Source organism: Mauremys mutica, chromosome 4, assembly GCF_020497125.1.
Source record: "Mauremys mutica isolate MM-2020 ecotype Southern chromosome 4, ASM2049712v1, whole genome shotgun sequence".
Taxonomy (NCBI): domain Eukaryota; kingdom Metazoa; phylum Chordata; order Testudines; family Geoemydidae; genus Mauremys; species Mauremys mutica.
In genome coordinates this window covers 27,436,103-27,456,278 of record NC_059075.1, presented here as the reverse complement: position 1 = coordinate 27,456,278, position 20,176 = coordinate 27,436,103, and the positions used below count along the sequence as shown (strand labels likewise).

General features: G+C 45.2%; 1 protein-coding gene across 1 annotated transcript in view; it reads left to right on the top strand.

Moving 5' to 3' along the window:
* The first annotated feature begins 552 nt into the window (after window positions 1–552).
* The window catches only part of C4H14orf132 (chromosome 4 C14orf132 homolog), a 59,492-nt gene continuing 39,868 nt past the window's right edge, over window positions 553–20,176 (top strand). The window contains exon 1 of the mRNA XM_045016150.1: window positions 553–780. Within this exon, the coding sequence (XP_044872085.1) occupies window positions 754–780 (27 nt within the window). The 5' untranslated portion in view covers window positions 553–753. The remainder of the gene's footprint in view (window positions 781–20,176) is intronic.

Below are 20,176 nucleotides of genomic sequence, written 5' to 3'. Positions count from 1 at the left end.
TAGGGAAAGAGATGGATGCCACTTCAAGCAAAGATGAGGTCTTGGTCTCCGGCAAGCCAGGGGGCTTGCCCTTCCCTTCAGGCCTAAGAGTGTTAGGCTTTGCATGCACTAGTAGTCTTCTGGGAGTGGTCTGGGGGGGGATCCCCTTAGGGGCCCGTACATCCCCTCGCCCCAGGTTTGAAGGCCTGCCTGTGCCTGACACAGCCAGCCTGGTTCCCGCTGCCCCGGCAGGAGTAAGTGGGGGTGAAGCCGGTGGCAATGCGGGGCCAGGGAAGGCGCAATGTCTGGCCAAGGGCGGCAGCGGATTGGAGCGGGGAAGCCGGGGAGCAGGCCCCGCACGCCGCTAATCGCTGGGACGGGCTCAGCCAGGCTCGCGCGGCCCCGTTGCGGCTGGCGGCAGAGCGGGCTTGTCCCCCGGGCAGGGCTGCGGGGCTTCGCCCGAGCAGCAGGCGGGGAGCGGGGAGGGGGCGGGGATCACATGACAGCTCGGGCTGGCTGGGAGCTGCCGCTGCCTGAGCCGCTGCCCGCGCAGACCATGAGACGAGGCTGCGAGGAGCCGGGCTGCTGCCGGGGCGCCGCGATCGCACTGAGCTGGAACTGCTAACGCGCCCGCGGCTGCTGCTGGGGGAGGACCAGCTCCCCCCTCCTCCTCCTCCTCCGCAGCGCCACAGGGACCTGCCGACCCCGGGCAGCAGCAGCAGCATCCTCTCCAGCAGCAGCAGCAGCAGCAGCAGCACCACCAGCAGCAGCACCATGGACCTTTCCTTCATGGCTGCACAGGTAAGTGGCCAGTCCCGCCAGAGGCACCAGACCTCAGTGCCTGGTTAGCCCCCACCCACCTCTGCCTTCCCCACAGGATCTGAGCCCCCTCCCGCCCCCGAAACTCCACCCCCTCCCGCCCCCAGGGGCTGCCCGGCCTTAGCCTCCAGTCCGGAGAGCTTGGCAGGTGCGCGGGGGCCCCCGGGGGAAAGATGCCGCTTTCTTTCTCCCCGCTGCTCCTGCCTGGCCCTGAGGCTCCCGGGTGGGCCGTGCCCGGCAGGGGCTGCTGTATTGCCAATGCCACAGCTAGCCAGAGGGAGCGGGGCACGTGGATCGGAGCGGATGCATTGTGATAACTGAGCTTCCCCCACTCCCTGCCCAGCAGGGAGGCTCCTTTTCTGAGGGACTCTGAAGCTCTGTTTAGAACAGAGCGAAAGGCGAGCACCGACCCAAACAGCTGGCAACAGAGGGAGTGTTTTGTGTACAGTCAATCCTGCTTAATGATCATTTAAATTGTACAATGTCGTTATTTGGCAAAGGGGAGAAGGGATTCTCCTTGTGCTCCCTGGGGAAAGAAAACCAGCAAGATTTCAAGGCCAGCCAGCAGCCTTTCACATAAATAAAAAATCGTACTGACTTGATCACAGAAACTATTAATCACAATTAGTTTCATAACAATCATTAATAATACCCAGTACAGTCGCTTTATTTTCTCAAAGACCTTCCAGGAAATCGTTAGGCACCATATTAACAAATCAGCAGACAGCACAACAGCTGTTTACATTGAACAGAGCTGCACTTCTGAAAATGGAGCTGCAGTTCTCTATAAATAGTTTCACAGTTGCCTCTCTACTGCTAGGTTTATATTCTTGCAGGGGCACAACAGCAGCAACATTAGAAGCAAAATCTTATTTTTTAGTTGCCTATTGGTGCTCAGCTGGCTGCCAGACCATTCATTTATATTACGTTACGCTTCAAGTTTATGCCAGGTGATTTCATGTTAAATTGGATTATGTTGTATTCAGGGAGGAGGAAGCATGAAATATTTCCAGTGCTAATGTCTGCTGGGTGCCTCCAAGGCTGAAATATGGTTTCATCTCCTTATGCAGCCCTGCTTTCTATTGTATTTATTTTGTTTTCAAATTGGCATGAGAACAGTATTTTTCCCACCAGAGCCAGAGATTATTTTATCCCCTGAAATATTAATGGGAGTACAGTGTACAATTTGTTTTTCTCTCTTTAAGTGTGCGTTTGTGAATGTCTGGGTGTTTATATATATTATTTTCTGGTTCTGAAAACTGTTTCTGTATATGTCATGTGTATGTGCAAATGTATGACAAGCTGCCAACTAAATTCTGTGAGGTAGTCCTATAAATATATAATGAAATAAACATTCGCTATGGGGAGAGCAACTGAGTGGTTCCAGATATCCTCAAGGCCAAGAAAAGTCTGTGACCTGTGCGATATGGACATGGTTTTTTTGTATTGTTTTGTTTTGAAGAAAGAAGCTGTATCTAAGATATGCTATGAAAACACAGGTTTTTATGCCAATAGGGCATCTTCAATAGACTGTACTTTTAGGAGACTTTAAGGTCATTTTTAGTGGAGGTTTTTTGTTTGGTTGGTTTGGTTTTTACAGAGAGGTGTGAATGATCTGCAAAATTTGGAACTTTGCCAAAGGATTCAGCCCATCTCTCTTTAAAAATATACTAAGGGCCAATTTCTGGTCTCAGTTTCCATCAGTGTAATGGCCTGGACACTCATTTTATGAGTGTAACTGAGAGCAAAATTTGGTCCCAAGTGTGCTGTATTTCATTAATGGGATGGTAGTGTTCTCTTCTGTGCATCCTCTCCCTCTCCACAGCCTACATTTTCTTGGTGTGGGTACCGGGCTATGTCCTCCTGAAGGAGGGCTGACCCCGTTGCCCAAAAGTGAAGTAGTTTTTTCCGTTCAGTGGGAATGTCCATAATAAGAATATTCTCTAAGCAATGCCATACTGGGTGGGTGGGGGAGGCGGGGCTGGCGGGAATCAGTGGTTCATCTAATCTGCTCTCGTTCCTTCAACAGAGTTCCGTGCCGGATTATTCAAAGAAAATTGTCATGCATGCCAAGTGTCCCTGTTTAAGAGGGAATATACTGCTTTAGTTACAGGGTTTTCTATGGTTCCTATTACCATAGTCTCTGGGTGAGTGGACTTAGACAGTGACAAATGATTGTCTCAATGGACTGTAGGAGGAAAAGGTTAAACAACCTGGAGCTGTATTATCTTTTCCATATGCCCCCCCTGGTTCCAGGAATTGCCACGGCCAAAGGAGTCCCTGGGAGTGCAGCTCCAAAGCCATGCTGCCAGGGGCCAGAGCCAGTATAGAGGCAGAGGGCCCCTACGGGCCTTCTGTGCTTTTTCCAGGAGCCAAATGAATTCCAAGGGATCTGCCCACTGGGAGAAAAGGGGGAACTCCAGGAGGAGATCCTTGTGCAGATTTCACTCCATAAAACCCTGTTGCATAGGAGGCGATGATCTGGGGTCTTATGTGCATATTATGTAAATCCATGTGAAGGGTTGCTATGTTTAGTAGAGATGCCCAACTAACCTTCACTAGACCTTTACCACAGCACCTCTTACTCTGTCTTCTTTCTGAACGAAACAGTCCTTTCCCCAAGTGGAATTTCATACAGACAGACACACGTCTCAAATTTTTGTTGCCCTTCTTTTTCCGGCCTCCTTTTCCTGCTGTTTTTGTAATTCAAAGCCAAGACATATGGTCTGTTTGACATAACGGCATTATCCTAGGGGTTCCAATGCTTAGTGTTGTCATCATGTCTCCTACTGTATTTACGCAACTCTTCATTTTTCAAACTACCCCTTGGCTTTCAATCTGCTCGGTGTGGCTGGAGCCATCTGTGTCCATAGCGTCTGTGGTGACATAGTGCACTGAGTTGGTCCTGCTTGACAAGGAAAGTGAGGAGTTGGTGGTTAAAGGAGAGGATGTGTGAGGACAGCAGATGAGATGGGGGCAGGAGGAGATCCAGTAAGACTGTGTTTGCCATTTTACTGCATAAATGCCCGATGCATAAATATTATACCTGATTTTTATGACAAGGTAGGCAGTGCTTATGAGCGAAGAGCATAATTAGCCACAAAGGCAAGGGTTAAATCTTAATTGAATTTCCTTGCTCTTGTGAGTTCATCAGGCCATTAATATTCCTGATCTTTAAGTAATGCATTCACACAATACATCAGGGATGGGCAACTTTAAGGTAGCAGAGGACCACTAAAACTCTTTGTTTTTAGGCTACATATTGCATAACTCAGAAGTGTTTGCTATATATAGCATGTTGACCAAACAAATAACTATGTACTAAGAGTGTAAAACTGAAGTGTTTTTAAATATAAAAGCCCCTTACAGCTCAACCTTTAATTAAATAAAACAAAGTTTAAACAAATCTTTCATGAATCTTTTTTTTCAGTGTGCAGAAGAGCAGGGGATTAGAGGTTGTCCATTAACTATGTAACACATTAAGGGTGGATCCTTAATTTTCATGTTTGTTTCAGTGTTACAAGAAGAGGAAGGTCTTGAAAAATGACTAGAAAAGATGTTGTGTCATTTATGGACAGCCCCTTAGTAAATGAAAATAACAAAAAATAACTATGAAAGATGTTTTTGTCTTTGTTGCTTTTAGTCTGCTTCCACTCTGCTTCCCCATGGACTCGGGCTCCACCCTGGGAGCAGGAGCCCATGCGCTGGATCAAAAAAGACATTCAAATTTGACCCAGCCCCACCCCTTCATCATGCCAGCAGGGAAGAGAATCTGACATTACCCAACTCTGGTTATTGCCTCCCCATTGGACCCACCCATGGCTGAGGGAAGTGTGTGTGGAGGGGGGAGGCGGACTGGGGCTGGCCATAGTCAGATTGTCTGGGGCAGATGAGAGCCAATGGAAAGGCAGTAACCAAAGTCGGGAGGCATGGGACAGAGCCCCTCCCCTGTGTAAGTGATGGAGAGGTGGTTGGGCCAATGAGTGCTGTTGTGACCTGGCACATGGGCTCCTGTGCCTAGTCCTGGGCTGTGCTCTGTTCCCCATCAACACAGGCTCCCATGCCACTCAGCTCTGGGTATTTCCTCCTTGTTGGCAGAGGTGTGACCTGCCCTAGCCCTTTGTAAGGGAGCCTGGCCAGAATCTGCTTAGCTCTCAATTCCCAAGCAATTAGACAATGGGGGACAGTAAGTGGAGCAGGGTGGTATGTGGTGGCACTGGAGTCTGCGTTGATTGGTAAATGGAGCCAAACAGAGCGGTCTGAGGCACCAGCAGTTTTATTAAAAGATCGCACCTCTCAGCAACCTGACTCAGTCTTAAATTCTGAGACTGCAACCCTGCTATGGGTGGGACAAATAAAATGATCTGGTGTACTGGATACGGCCAGTTGCCCACCTGTACCATATACCTCAGAGCTTCTCTGATCTACACACTTTGGTGGCTGGTATAAAATGGGTTAGCTCAAGTGACCTCAGTGGTACTAGGCTGACTTACACTGACATAAGATCTGGCCTCATTTAATTTACGCAAAGTCTCTTTCTCTTCATGTCTCAGTGAAAATGTAATGCTGGTAGTGAAGTTACCTCTTAGACTCCAGTGTATCTACTAAAAATACGCTGTTGGCCAATATTTGCAAACTTGTACATCTTTAAAATTAGGCACCTACATTCCCATTTAGGCATCTGTATAAAAGTCTCCTGGTTTTCAGAAGTGCTGAGCACCCACAACTATTGAAATCAATAGGAGCTTTGAATGCTCAGCGCCTCTGAAAATCTGACTACTTTTGTTTAGGTTCCTAAATACAGAGTTAGGCGCTTAACTTTGGACACCCATAGTTGGAAAATCTTGGTTCTAGTGCATTTATTCCTATGTTCTGAAGTACTATACTTGATCACAACAACTAAGTCACAGTTGCAAAAAACAAACACGTTTTGTGAGGCTGTGTCCGTGATTTCTTACTGTGTGCGTTCACTTATGGCCCAATCTTGCAGACCCGAACAATCGTTACTCTTGCAAACACTCCCATTAATTTCAGTGGGGTGACTCATGCTAATAAGGTTTTGCATTTTAATATGGACTTCAAAGAGTATAGTTATGTACTACTGAAAAACAGTATACGAGATATGTTGGCATGCAAGTTTTGAGCTATATTTTACCTTTGTGTGCTGTGTAGTATATATATTTTACCTTTGTGTGCTGTGTGTTCACCTGGGAGCACATTTGTACTGTAAATAATCTTAGAAATAAAATTGGCTTCTCTTTATTTTACATAGTGATTCAGTCTTTCAAAAATAATGGCCCAATTCTGTGCGGGGCAAAACACCCTCAGTGCCCAATGGGAGCTGAGGGCATGCGAGACTTTGCAGACTGAGCCCTGAATTCTGACTGCATATCAGAAGGCTGTGCTGGTTAAAAAAACTGACTTAGTTTAGGGGGGAAGTGAAAGCAGCTATACAAAAAACAAATAGAAGAAAGAGGAAATTGATAATAATGACTATAAATCATAAGTTAGAAACTGTAGAAAATTGATAAGGGCAGCAAAAGAACACAAGGAGAAATCTATGGCCATCAGAGTTAAGAACAATAAGGAGTTTTAAAAATATATTAGGAACAAAAAGAATTGTGACAGTGTTATTGGTCCATTACTAAATGGAAATGGTAAAATTATCAATAATAATGTAGAAAAGGCAGAAGTATTCAATAAATATGTATTTGGGGGGGAAAGGTGATATAGTCTCATCATATAGTGTTCATAACACTCTTTCCATTCCACTAGTATCTCTGGAGGATATTAAACAGAAGGTACTGAAGTTATACATTTTTACATCAGTAGGTCCAGATAGCTTGCATCCAAACATTTTTAAAAGAGCTGGCTGAGGAGCTCACAGGACAGTTTAATGTTGATTTTTCAAAAAGTTTTGGAGCACTGGGCAAATTAAAAAAGACTGAAAGAAGGTGACTGTTGTGCCAATTTAGGGTAAATGAAATGACATGGGTAGACCTGTCAGCCTGACATTGATCCCGGGTAAGATATTGGAGTGGCTGTTCTGGGACTTGATTAATACAAAATTAAAGAAGGATAATGTTGTTAATGGAAATCAACATGGGTTTATAGAAATAGAGCCTGTCAAACTAAGTGGATATATATTTTTTAATGATATTACAAATTTGGGTGATAAAGGTAATAGTCTATAAGGTGCCACAAGATTCTTTGCTGCTTTTACAGAACCAGACTAACACAGCTACCCCTCTGATACTTGAAAGGTAATAGTGTTAGATTTCTGTAAGTCATTTGACTTGGCACTGCATGACATTTTGATTAAAAAAAAACTGGGGCTATATAAAATTAACATGGTACACATGAAACAGATTAAAAACTGGCTGATAAGTCTGAACATGTAGTTGTAAATGGGGAACTGTCATCAAGCAGGTGTGTTTCCAGTGGGATCCTGCAGAAATCAGTTATTCGAAATGTTATCAATGACCCAGAAGAAAACATAAAATCATCACTGATTAAGTTTGCAGATGAGACAAATTGGGGGAGAGGTAAACAATGACAAGGACAAGTGACTGATTCAGAGCAATCTGGATTCTTCGGTAAACAACATGTGTTTTTATACAGCTAAATGTACATATATACATTGAGGAACCAAGAATGTAGGCCATACTTACATGATGAGGGACACTATCCTGGACCCTATCCTCTGACAAAGATTGGGAGGGAGGTTCATGGTGGCTAATCAGCTGAACATGAGCTCCCAGTGTGATGCTATGACCCAAAGAGCGAATGTAATTCTGGGATGTGTAAACTGGGGACTCTTGAGTAGGGAGTGGAGAGGTTATTTTACTTCTGTATTTGGCACTAGTGCAACCACTGCTGGAAGATTGTAGCCAGTTCTGGTGCCTACAGTTCAAAAAGGATGTTGATAAATTGTAAAGGGTTCAGACAAGAGCCATGAGAATGATTAAAAGATTAGAAAATGTTCCTTAAAATAATAGACTTGGGGAGCTCAATCTATTTTGCTTAACAAAGAGAAGGTTAAGGGGTGATTGGATTACAGTCTAAGTACCTATATGGAGAACAAATATTTAATAATGGGCTCTTCAGACTAACAGATAAAGATGTAATGCAATCCAATGACTGGAAGCTAAAGCTAGACAAATTCAGACTGCAAAAAAGGTGTAAATTTTTGATTGTGAGGGAAGTAACCCCAACAGTTGTGATGGATTCTCCATCACTGACAATTTTGAAATCAAGGTTAGATATTTTTCTAAAAGGTATTTTCTTTGAATTATTTTAGGGAAGTTCTATGGCCTGTGTTATACAGATCTGACTAGATCACAGTGGTCCCTTCTGGCCTCGGAATCTGTGAATTATTTTGTTAGTGAACACAACCCAGTACCAGGCAAAGATATGTTTTCTGGTTTTGTTTTGTTTTTTGTTTTTAAAAACTCTGTAATTAGACAACAGCTTTAAGCGATTACAAAAAATTGGTGAAAAAGAATGGTTATATGGTCTTCAGTGTGATACATATCATTGCGATGGTACATGCCAATTGTATAACTAGTTCCAGTGAGTTATTTTTTTAGGATTTACATTTGCAATATTCCCTACCCCCACAATGATTAAAAGAATAGAAAAGATAGGAGTAATTTTTGCTCCATAGTGAAAATGAAAATTGGGGAATCCTGCTTTCCTTTCTTTGTATTTTTATTGCACTAAGTGCTATGTAAACTGCTATTTTCTGAACCCCATCAATGTCCTTTGCATTGTACCAACAAAAAGAGTACCTGGTAAGGAAAAAACTACGCCATTTAAGACTCTAGAGAATGTGGTCAAGGTTTTAAATGAGTTCATTGACACAAGTGTAATTTACAAAATTAAATTATCTTTCTGTTCTGCCTGGTTCAAAAGATTGTTTTGTACAACTTCCGAGAATCCAAGGTCAAGTTAAAGTTAACTCTTAGGGCTGCAATTTGAGTTTGCTCAGATTAAGTACAAATTCTTGGGGTTGCTAGAGTGACTTCTCTAACCTTGAATTTATGCTAGGGCTAGGTACATCTTATACCTTGTCCTCCATAGACATTAAAGTGCAGCTCAGCCGTGCACTGCGGAGGTTAAAGAAACACATTTAAAATAATATATAACAGATTCTATTTTAATTGTTCCCATATTCTGTGTAGGATGTGAGTCATTCCATTGACTTTAATAGGCATGGATCAGGTCCTTTTCACAGGAATGTGTTCTTTATCCCCAGTGCAGCTTAGAGAAACTCCAGGCCTCTAAATTGTGCCAGCTTGTTAATATACTCCATGGACTGTTACGCTAGCATAGGACAGCCAGATCAAAGTGTGATCTTGCCATGTTCCCATCTCCCCAGTCAACCCTACCACATCCCCTACCAGAGGGTCCAGGAAGTGATGCCAGTGTAGAGCTATTATAAAGACATTATGCTTTTTGAAGAACCTCCGACAAGGAGGTTATTCCGTAGGGGCCTTTAAAAACCTTTATGGCCCCTTTACAGCAGCATAAAGTGGTCCCAGCATAAGGCAGAATCTTGACTACTGATTCTAAATGTGTGTGTTGAAACTTGGATTCAATATCAGCTTAAAGAGTTAGATCTTGTTGACTTGCTTGGTACCTTGAGTCGGTGTGTCTGATATTCAGGAATGCATCACACTTGGGAACTTGTTCTTTGTTTGGCACAAGTTCAGGAAAATGTTCTGAGCTTCAAAACAGTATATCATGTGGAAGAAAACAGTTTAGAAAAGAAGATTTAAAGATGCATGAGTATCACATGTCAGCTTTTTAGACTTAAAAGCCAAATCCTCTTTGATCCTTAGCATTCAACATTAATAATCCTACCGAAGTGGATGCAGACCTTCCCTTGTATGAAAACATAATAGTTTCAATACAAACTTGCATAAACACTTACAATATAATAAGGCACCATAAATTCCTCTACCAACTTTTCTGTTTTCCAAAAGTTAAAGTAATTTTCAAAATTCAGGTCCAGACCCAGGTTTCAAATTCTCAAAGTTCAGGGCGTCTTTTAAGATCAGGGGTTTTGATATGGCCCATTATAGAGATATGGGCCACTTGGGAAATTTAGATACAGATCAAATTCCACCCCATTCCCCTTTACCACAGAAGTCAGTCCTGTTCAGATCCAGGACATTTGTTGGGGCCCATTACTATACAAAAGGCTATCTGCTGCTAGGGGCTCTAGTGTGAGTAGTCTTTGGTTTGGCCTGTTTGGGATTTGATCCCATATGTGATTTATTTCTCTCATCAACAGAAGTTGGTCCAAAGAGAGAGATTACCTTACCTACCTTGTCTCATTGGAAATTACTAAAACTTTTAGGGAAGGAAAGGTAGGTGGGTAGGAGTGTGTGTGTACTTATTGTGGACACCTGGGTTTTCCATTCATTAGTTTGTGTTTGTGTGGGGTTTTGTACATGTGCATGGATACACAGTTTAGTGAGAACAGTGCCCCTCTTTGCTGTCACTTTTATGTGGCAATCAGCTAATAACTGAATTTTATGAAGCATTACAATTACGATTTTATTTTGGAGTCTGTTATGAATCACCACATCCCCTGTCACTACATTCTGAATCGTTACAATTAGAATCTGAGTCTTTTTTAAAATTTCCTGCTAGTGCAAAAATGAAGTGGATAAAAATATTTGGAAACAGACATTGGTATTATCCCTCAACACTCTTTAAAAAAAAAAAAAAGAAAAAAGGACTATTTCCCAGCTTTGTTATGACAGGAGCTCTGTCGGGGTCTCCTTGTAAAGAGGAAATTGCAAGAGGTGGAAGTGTGGAGAGGAATCAAGATTGAAGAAGCACCACATGCTGGTTGAATATACTGTTCATGCTTATGTGCATATTCTGCCCTGCCCTAAGATCCCAGTACTGCCATGTTCTGGGCACTCTTAAATGGGCTGAGCACTGTCAACTCCTTTGAAATCAATGGGAAATGAATTCTTGGAGTACTCCCTCCATTCTTATATTATTGGGTTCTAAGTGTACATAAACAGAGTTGCAACCCGTATTCTTTAGAAAATTTGGCCCTGAGTTTTATACAAATCCCTTTTTAATGGACATAGACTGAATCTCACAATGCAGGGATAAAGTGCAAACAGAAAAGCGTGCTAAATTAGACAGACACTTTATGAAGAATGAATAAACTGACAAACTTTACTGGCAAGTAACATTTTTTGTGGGCTAGGAAGTTATCATTAGTTGTTTTAATTATAATAATCATTACCGTTGTTACAAGGGTTTTTTATGGGCCGTGTGGCAGGGCCGGCTCACTCCTGTCCCTGCTCAATTCCACAAACAGCTCAGAGACCTTTATGCTGATAAAACACCTGGTGCAGTTTATTTACAATGCTGGTTCCCATTACCCTTCTATACTATACAGCCTTACACATAGGGAGCCCCCCCACCTTAATTAGCCTTTTAGTTCTCCTCAGCCCATCAATTAGGCTTAGCTCTTCTTAATGAGGTCTGCTCTGGAGAAAGCACAGCAGTTAGCACTGCAGTGACCAGAGTGCTGGCTTAGCTGCTGTTGCTCAGTACTCTGTTGCAGGCTGATACACTTTCTTGAGAATTTTGTATGGCTGCTATAGATATTGGACAAGATTCTGTGGCCTGTGATTGTTCTCTTTGCACCACTTCTCTACCGCAGCATCCCCCCTAAGGCCACTCTGCCAGTGGGAGAAACTGCCTGGCAGAATCTTTCAGTTGTGGTGGAGATGCAGTTGAGTATTAGGGAGCCAGTTCCGGCTCTTGATGCACCTGCTCCAATTCCTGTGCAAGGCAACACTCAGCATAGAAGAGTCTAGCCCAATGACACAATTTTATTTTTTTTAAAGCAAACTATTTCTCCGCCCCACTCAAAAAACCCCCAAACAAACCAAAACTTGGTAGGAGATGTAGAGCTACAAAATGAGAATCCATTCTACTGCTTGTTTGCTTTAAGCTCCAGAGGTCCCAGGTTCAATCCTGCCCCTTGACGGCACTAAGCATAAGCAGACTAAGCAATTGTTTAGGGCAGTGGTTCTCAACCAGGGGTAACATACCACTAGGGGTATGCAGAGGTGTTCCAGGGGTACATCAACTCATCTAGATAGTTATCTAATTTTACTCAGGCTACATAAAAAAGCACTAGCAAAATCAGTACAAACTAAAATGTCATATAGGCAATGACTTGTTTATACTGATCTATATACTACACACTGAAATGTAAGTACAGTACTTATATTCCAGTTGATTTATTTTATAACTATATGGTAAAAATTAGAAATACTGAAAAATTGCTTAATAATGTGCTGTGCCACTTCTGTGTGTTTATGTCTGATTTTTGTAAGCAAGTAGTTTTTAAGTGAAGTGAAAGTTGAGGGTACGCAAGACAAATCAGACTCCTGAAAGGGGTACAGTCGTCTGGAATGGTTGGGAGCCACTGGCTTAGGGCCTAAGGCAGCTCAAGGGGCCCCCTACTAATTATTATGTGTTTGGGGGGCAAAAATATTCCTACTTAGGACCCTGAATGGGCTAGTGCCGGCACTGCTATGATTTCACATAGTCCCTTGACTAGGTGAGTGTTATAATATAAAAAGAACCTGCTAAATCAGAGGTCCCCAAACTTTGGGGCGTGCCCCCTAGGGGGGCACAGAGGAACGTTCGGGGAGGGCATGGCTGGGCCAGCTCCCACGGGGCACGGGGAGGAAACACCACACAGCTCTGCTCCTGGCCCCAGCCCTGGCTGCCGGCTCCATGCCTCGAGCTCCGCTCCCGGCCCACGCCCAGGGCCCCAGCTGCCAGCCCAACGCCCAGGGCTCTGCTCCCGGCCCCACTTCTAGGGTCCCGGCTGCCAGCCCCAGCTGTCAGCCCCATGCCTGGGGCCCTAGCTGCTGGCCCTGCACCTGGTGCCCCAGCTGCCAGCCTCAGGCTAAGGCTCTGTCCCTAGCCATGGGCCCAACCTCGGCCCCCTTACCCTGGTCTGTGTCCCCCTCTTCCAGAGCTGCGGCCCCGCTCCCAGCCCTGGCTCCTGGGACGGGGTGGGGGTAGGGGACAGATAGGGTAAGGGATGGGTGTGAGATAAAATGTTTGGGGACCACTGCCCTAAATGGCTTACACGGACCACCATGTAAATGGATGCCTTAAAATAGAAATGGTAAATCAGCGTTGCTCTTAATAAAAAAGTGCTTTCAACAGACGAGCGCTGTCATCTCACTGGAGGTCCACCCAGAGCAGCAGTAAATCGGCAACATTTGTGCCATCCACTAAGGGCCTGATTCTCCTCTCACACTCAGGGCTAAACCAGGACTAATTCCATTGGCATCAATGGAGTAACACCTGTGTGAAACCGATATAAGTGAAAGGAGAATCTGGCCTGCATGTTGTTCATGCCAGAAGCACAAATAGCTTGCATATCTGGGGTGTCTGTAATTCCCATTGTAGGGCCAGGGGCCAGATGCACTCAAGGGTGCATTTTTAAGAGTTAAATGATGTGCAAACCTTGCACTGCCCTCACCTGCGGAAGAGTAAATTTAACCTAAAAATGGTTAATGCCCCTTCCCTGCAATCCCAGGACATGGCCTGAAGATGTCTGGTGCTGAATGTTTGGTGAATGTCCTCTCCACAGCTTTGGGAGAAAACCAGGAGCAGAGGAAAACATTCCCCATTGTGATACCTTGTTGCATGCAAATGCTCTGACATGAGTTTCTGGGTGCATGATAGCCATAATTTGGTTTATTACTTGCAGCTACTGTACGCCCACACACAGGCTCACACCCATGCGCAGCTCCTTTTATGTATGTCTCCCAGCAAGGCAAGTTTGAAACCACAATTATTCCTGCTCCTTGACTGAACCTTTCATTGCTCCCATTCAGCGTTGAATTCTGCACTCGTATTAGCTGTCAGGCCCCGAACCTGCCAAGAACCAGCTAACTAGAAAAAATTAGTATTCCAGTCACTTCAAATGAGCTGGAAGCCTGTTAGGAACAGACGTTGGGAGGCAGAGGCAGACCAAGTGCCAGTTCTTTTGTTATATGACAAGCTGAGTCCTCTGTGCTGAATGATCAAATAGTACATTTTTTACCCCAAAACTGGCTTTTTTGCTGCTGCTGCTGTTCTGCTTATTTCTGAGACGTGGTTATAATGTTATAAACAGGGGAAACATCTCTGAAATGATGTTTAGCTTTTTAAACAATAATACTTACAACATTATTTATCCTCTGCCATACCCACCAGTTGAGCAAAAGTAAGGCACATGCTCCCCTGCTGGGCATCAGGGTTTGGGCTGCAGGAACCTGGGGCTGGCAGGAGCTGGTCGCATGGTAGAAGCAGCATGTTCAGTCCCGCGGGAGGAGGAAGAACCTAAGAGATCACTAAAGCCACCCCCCTCTGGAGGGCGCTGCAGCATGTGCATGCTTGGAGCAGAGAGGAGTAATGGGAGAATGAGGCAGATCAAAAAGAGTCTCCCCAAATAAAAGAGTTTCCAAGACAGAGCATCTGATGCTGAAGACTCAGAGGGGCTGGTTCTCTGCAGCTGATCTGTGGCTCCAGTTGAGCGAGATACTTAAGCATGTGCCTAACTTTGAGCTTGTGAGCAACCCCATGGACTTCTCTTGTGATTAAAGTGAGGCACATGCTTAAGTGCCTTGCTGGTCTGGGGTCACTGGCTCACTATTCTGGGGCTACATGTGATACAGTGGACTCTGCTTCAACAGGGCCGGCTCCAAGCTTTTTGCCGCCCCAAGCAAAAAAAATTTCCTGCGCACCCCTGGCCCCGCCCCAATTCCATCCTATCCCTGCCCCATTCCAACCCCTTCCCCAAATCCCCGGCCCCGCCTCCCCCCCGGGCGCACCGCATTTCCCCTCCTACCACTCCCTCAGGGAGGGAGGAGAAGCAGAGCGTCGGCACGGTCAGGGGAGGAGGCGGAGGTGAGCCGGGGGAGGGGAAGAGCGGTTCCTTTGCGCCCCCCCCCCCGGGTTACTTCCTGTGGCCCTCTCCACGCCTCCCATGGCCGCAGCTCACCTCCGCTCAGGGCCGGCTCCTGGCTTTTTGCGCCCCAAGCGAAAAAACCCCAAAAAGAGCTGGAATGCTGCCCCTTGGAACGTGCCGCCCCTTGGAACGTGCCGCCCCAAGCACATGCTTGGAGCGCTGGTGCCTAGAGCCGGCTCTGTGCTCAAAGTGGATGTAGGCTATCTGGACAATTGGACCAGAGGGAGAAAGGTCATTTTCCAGAGCCAGGCTTCCATTATCACACTGTTAGCATTTGCTAGGCCTGTCCCATAACCTTCCTTTCTACGCCTGTGTCTTCAGACTGTATGAAAAGGAGTCCCGCAGATCTGCCTGGCACTTCTTGGACTTTCCACTCTCATTTCCTAACTCAGCTTTTGTGTGCAGGGATTCTCAACCTTTTTCTTGCTGAGCCTTCCCTCCCCCCCAACATGCTATAAAACAGAGGTGGGCAAACTACGGCCCGCAGGACCGTCCTGCTCGGCCCTGGAGCTCCCGGCTGGGGAGGCCAGCCCCCGGCCCCTCTCTGCTGTCCCCCCTTCCCCGCAGCCTCACCTCGCTGCACCGCCAGTGCGTGGCTGGCTCCGGCACGGTAAGGGGGCGGGGAGCGGGTGGTCCCGGGGGGCTGTCAGGGGGCAGGGGGCAGTTGGATAGGGCAGAGGTTCTGGGGGGGGCGGCGGTCAGGGGACAGGGAACAGAGGGGGTTGGATAGGCGTAGGAGTCCGGGGGGGGCGTGTCTGGGGTGGGGGTGTGGATAGGGGTTGGGGCAGTCAGGGAGCAGGGGCGCGGTTGGATAGGGGGTGGGGTCCCGGGGGGGGCAGTTAGGGGCAGGGAGTCCTGGGAGGGGGCGGTCAGGGGAGAAGGAGCAGGTGGGGTTGAATGGGTCAGGGCTTCTGAGGGGGGCAGTCAGGGGGTGGGAAGTGGGAGGGCGCCAGGCTGTTTGGGGAGGCACAGCCTTCCCTACCCGGCCCTCCATACAGTTTTGAAACCCCGATGTGGCCCTCTGGCCAAACAATTTGCCCACCCCTGCTGTAAAAGCTCCACAGCTCACCTGTGCCACAATAACTGGTTTTCTGCATATAAAGGCCAGGGCTGGTGTTACGGGGTAGCAAGCAGAACAATTGCCTGGGGTCCTATGCCACAGGGGTCCCTGCGAAGCTACATTGCTCAGGCTTCAGCTTTGGCCAGCTTTCAGCCCTATGTGGTGGGGCTTTGGCTTTCTGCTCTGGGCCCCAGCGAATCTAATGCTGGCCCTGCTTGGCAGCCCCCATGAAACCTGCTTGTGGCCCCCTAGGGGACCCCAGACCCCTGGTTGAGAGCCATTGCTCTAGTGCATGCAACAAACTAAAGCCCCAGTCTTCAAAGTCTTACATTCATACCCATGCTTGGGTCTTTGAAAGATTTGGGCCAAAAGGTGAAATTCTCTCACGTTTTAGCACAGCCCTATTGGAAGGACTAACAAGAGCTATTGCTTTGTGGCAGAGCTGCAAAGTTCAGGTTGGCCAAGGCGACCAGTAGCACAGATTAGGAGGGCATCTTTATTGGCCTATGGGACTCAGAGCCAACAGACATGAATTCTTGTCCTGATAGTGACACTGGTTCAGCGTGTGAACTTGAGCAAATAACTTCATCTCCCCATGCCTCAATTTCCCCATCTGTAAAATAGGGGTAATAAACACTACCTTGCAAAGCACTTTGAATTAAATGTGCTATATATTATTATTTAGGTGGAGGATTTTTGTAATATTTGTACATAGTTTTCCCATGTGAATGTAGTGCTTGTGAAATGTGCTGGATTAGCAGCCCAGCAGATTGAACTCCTGTGTTCACTGAATACATAGAATACAGGCAGCACCTGCATAAGCTTTCCCATGCCGCTCTGTACCAATGTGCCTTTGATTTTTATAGGAGAAAAGGTACTTCTGTCTTTGTTCATTCTTCTCTTGGCTTCTCTGCCCAGTCTCCCAACCAGAGTGCCAGTTAGTGTCAATTGGAGAAGGTAAAATCTTGTGGTCACTCTTAATCTGGGCTGATTGATCCAGCAACCCAGATCTGAACTGCTCTGAATCCCATTTTCAGTACATGGTGACACCTAATCACTTGGAGAAAAATGTTTAAAACGTAAAAAGAAAACAATTGAGGGGAAGGGAGTGAGTTCAGACACCTCCTTTTTTTCCCTGTTCACCTGTCCTCAAATTTCCTCCCTTGCTTACCAACATTGTGGGTGGACTTTATCAACATAAAAATGCTTGTTATTTGTCATGTCCTAACTTTAATGAGCATCATTTGGTATTACTGGCAGCCCCTTCTGTGCTAGTCTTTGCCAAATGTGCTGCTACCTTTTCACAATTCTAGGCCTCGCACCACTTGACCAGGCATGCTGTGAAAATGCACAGATGGCTACGTCAGTGAAATCCTGAACTGATTCATTGTCAAAGTGTGACAGTTGGTTTATTCTCCTGGTGTGCTCTGGCACTCAACATGTAGATGGGATAGAAAGAGCAGAAAATACGTTTTTTTTTCTCCCAGATGCCTTGACTTCCTGTGTAGCTTTGCCAGTCATTATCCATGTAATGTCATGGAGAATGAACAGAACCAGGCCCCCTTTGAAAACTTTCTTTTACAACTGTGCTTTACGCTTTCCACGTGGTCCTCATCTTTACCCAAGCATCCCTGATTTAGCGTGCAGAGAGGATTTAGAATAGAACACACTTTGTTGTGATAGTATCTTCCTTACTCAGCATGAAGGGTTATGATGTATTCTTAACAACATTTGAAATGCAAGTATTTTTCAGATGTTGTGACTACATAATTAATCCCATTTCCATAATATTTGCCTGGTGATATCTGTTCCCTGGAATATGCAACAGCCATAAAAAGAGAATTTAGTGATCTGTCAGCAAAAGGTAATATGCTAAAGAAGCTGCCATTGAGGGCCCCAATTCAACAAACCATTTCTGTTCAGCAAAGCAAAGGGAGTGGGGGTGAGGAGAATATGGGAAATGGAAGAAAGGCAGTGGCCAAATTCTGCCATTTGATAGCTGGATCTTTCTGATACCAAGAAAAATAGCTTCAGCCTTCTCTGTGTGTGTGTGTGTGTGTGTGTGACAGAGAGAGAGAGAGAGAGAGAGAGAGATCTGTCCCTCTCTTTCTCTCTGTTGTGTTATATACTCAGTGTAATAATACATCAGTAGATGCTCTCTGGAATGATAAGTACTGGATGTGCCTTTCATGATAAAATGGCACTGATTACTGTCTGCCTTATTGGGTATACAATATAGAACGGTTTGAATTGATTTTGAGTATGTTTGCCGTAGTCTGGATGCCAGCTCATTATTTCCAGCAGCGTTGGATTAGGAAACTGCATCTAGATTATAAAATTTTAATTCAGTGCTAGAGGAGAGGCTATGGATTTATCGAGGTCTCCTGTGAAATGAAATCAGTCCTGTCATGCTGCTTAACCCATGTTATTTAAGAAATTTAATAAAATAAAAACAATGGAAAATTATATAAATAAAGTATTGTTAATATATTAAGAAACTGTACGAGTGAATAAACAGCAATCTTGCTTTGTCAGGCCAGACAAGATGATTTAATTAAATGTTTCTTCCCTCTCTAATTTCCATTTTAATAGCGATACTGTTCTGCATATTGCTCTTGTACAAGAAACGTCATATGAAGGAATCACACTTAAAGCCTAAGTAACAATATTTACTAAACATATATAACATGTGAGGCTTATATGAACATGCTGCTCTCTCATAGATCTGGTGGCTTCTAAAACAGAAGATGGTTGGGACCACTGGGGGCTCGCACACTATTTAAAAGCATATTACCCAATTCCTAAATGCTACACATGCTTGCCATTTTTAGGCCCTGATTTAACTTCAATTATGTGCTTAAGTCCTGTTGATTTCAAGCCACTTTCCAGAGGAAGGTAAGTATCATTTACAGACAGGGCACCTGAGGCACAGAAGGGTGGTGTGACTCACTTAAGATGTCAAGGAATAAATTAGTAGCATAATCAGGCCTGTGGGGAGGGATAGCTCAGTGGTTTGCCCATTAGCCTCCTAAACCCAGTGTTGTAAATTCAATCCTTGAGGAGGGGTTGGGGGCAAAAATCTGTCTGGGGATTGGTCCTGCTTTGAGCAGGGGGTTGGACTAGATGACCTCCAGAGGTTCCTTCCAACCCTGATATTCTGTGATTCTATGACTCTCCGTTTGATGGTCTGTCCTGTGGAACACACTGCCTCTCCTCCAGGTCAAGTTGAGACTAGTCCTACATGGGGGCAGGAAGGTTTCTCCTACTTCTTGTGTCATGCACAGAGAGCCAGCTGGACTGGTGTGGTGGTGTGCACATGTGTCCTATTCCACTGTTTACCCGTCTCCCCGTGCCTGGGTTACATGAGGAACTTATACTACTGCATATCCCCATCCTGTATAACCAGTATCTCAAAGCCAACATTCTGTCTCTCTGATTCTCTTTGAACTTGATGAAGTCTAATCTCCTTCCCCATCTTAAGCAAGTCTTGCCCTTCCACGCTGCACTCACCGCAATCGTACACAATCGGTTATTAGGGCCCCCTTTCATTCGAAGTGACTTCAATAAGTGTCATCTCTGTGCTGTGAAAGCAAAAGCAATCTTTTCAGGCCCAATCTCGCAAGCTCTCTGAGGGCAAATCTTTCAATAAAGCCAGGTCAGGCTGGCAGAATCAGGCTCTACATTTACACATCCCAGGAACTAGGTGAAACTCAGTGATTGTTGATTTGCTCAGAGGCAACAAATGCAGGGTTGGGGGAGGAGAACCCACTTTCAGCTTATGTAGGGCTACTTATTGAGGGTTACCTCATATTCAGCTCAGTTATGGTAGCTGCAAGTGCCTTACCTTCTCTCAAAGAAGGAACAAGATGGTGACAAAAGAGATAATACTCCAACTGTCTGTCATATTTAGACCTTGTTGTTCCATGTCAGCCAGCGTGCACCTATTTTTGGCACAGAAAGTTCTAAAAACACAGGAGTAAATGGATTCAATATTCACTCAGAAAACATTTGTATGAAAACATTTGTATGAAAACATTTTCTAATTATTTTTAAAGTAGACCATTAAAAAACTAAATCACAAGTAATAATGTAATATCCCTGCTAGTTGCTTAGACAATATTGACAACATGCGGTATAAGTTGGTAATTGAATTTCTTCTACTTCCTATACTAAATTAGTAGGAGGTCTAAGCATTTAATGCCAGATCCTTAGCTGATTTAAGTTGGCAAAGCTCCATTGATTAAATTTATACCAGCTGAGGATCTGGCCCTTAAAGTAAAGATTTTATTCTTGGATTCAGT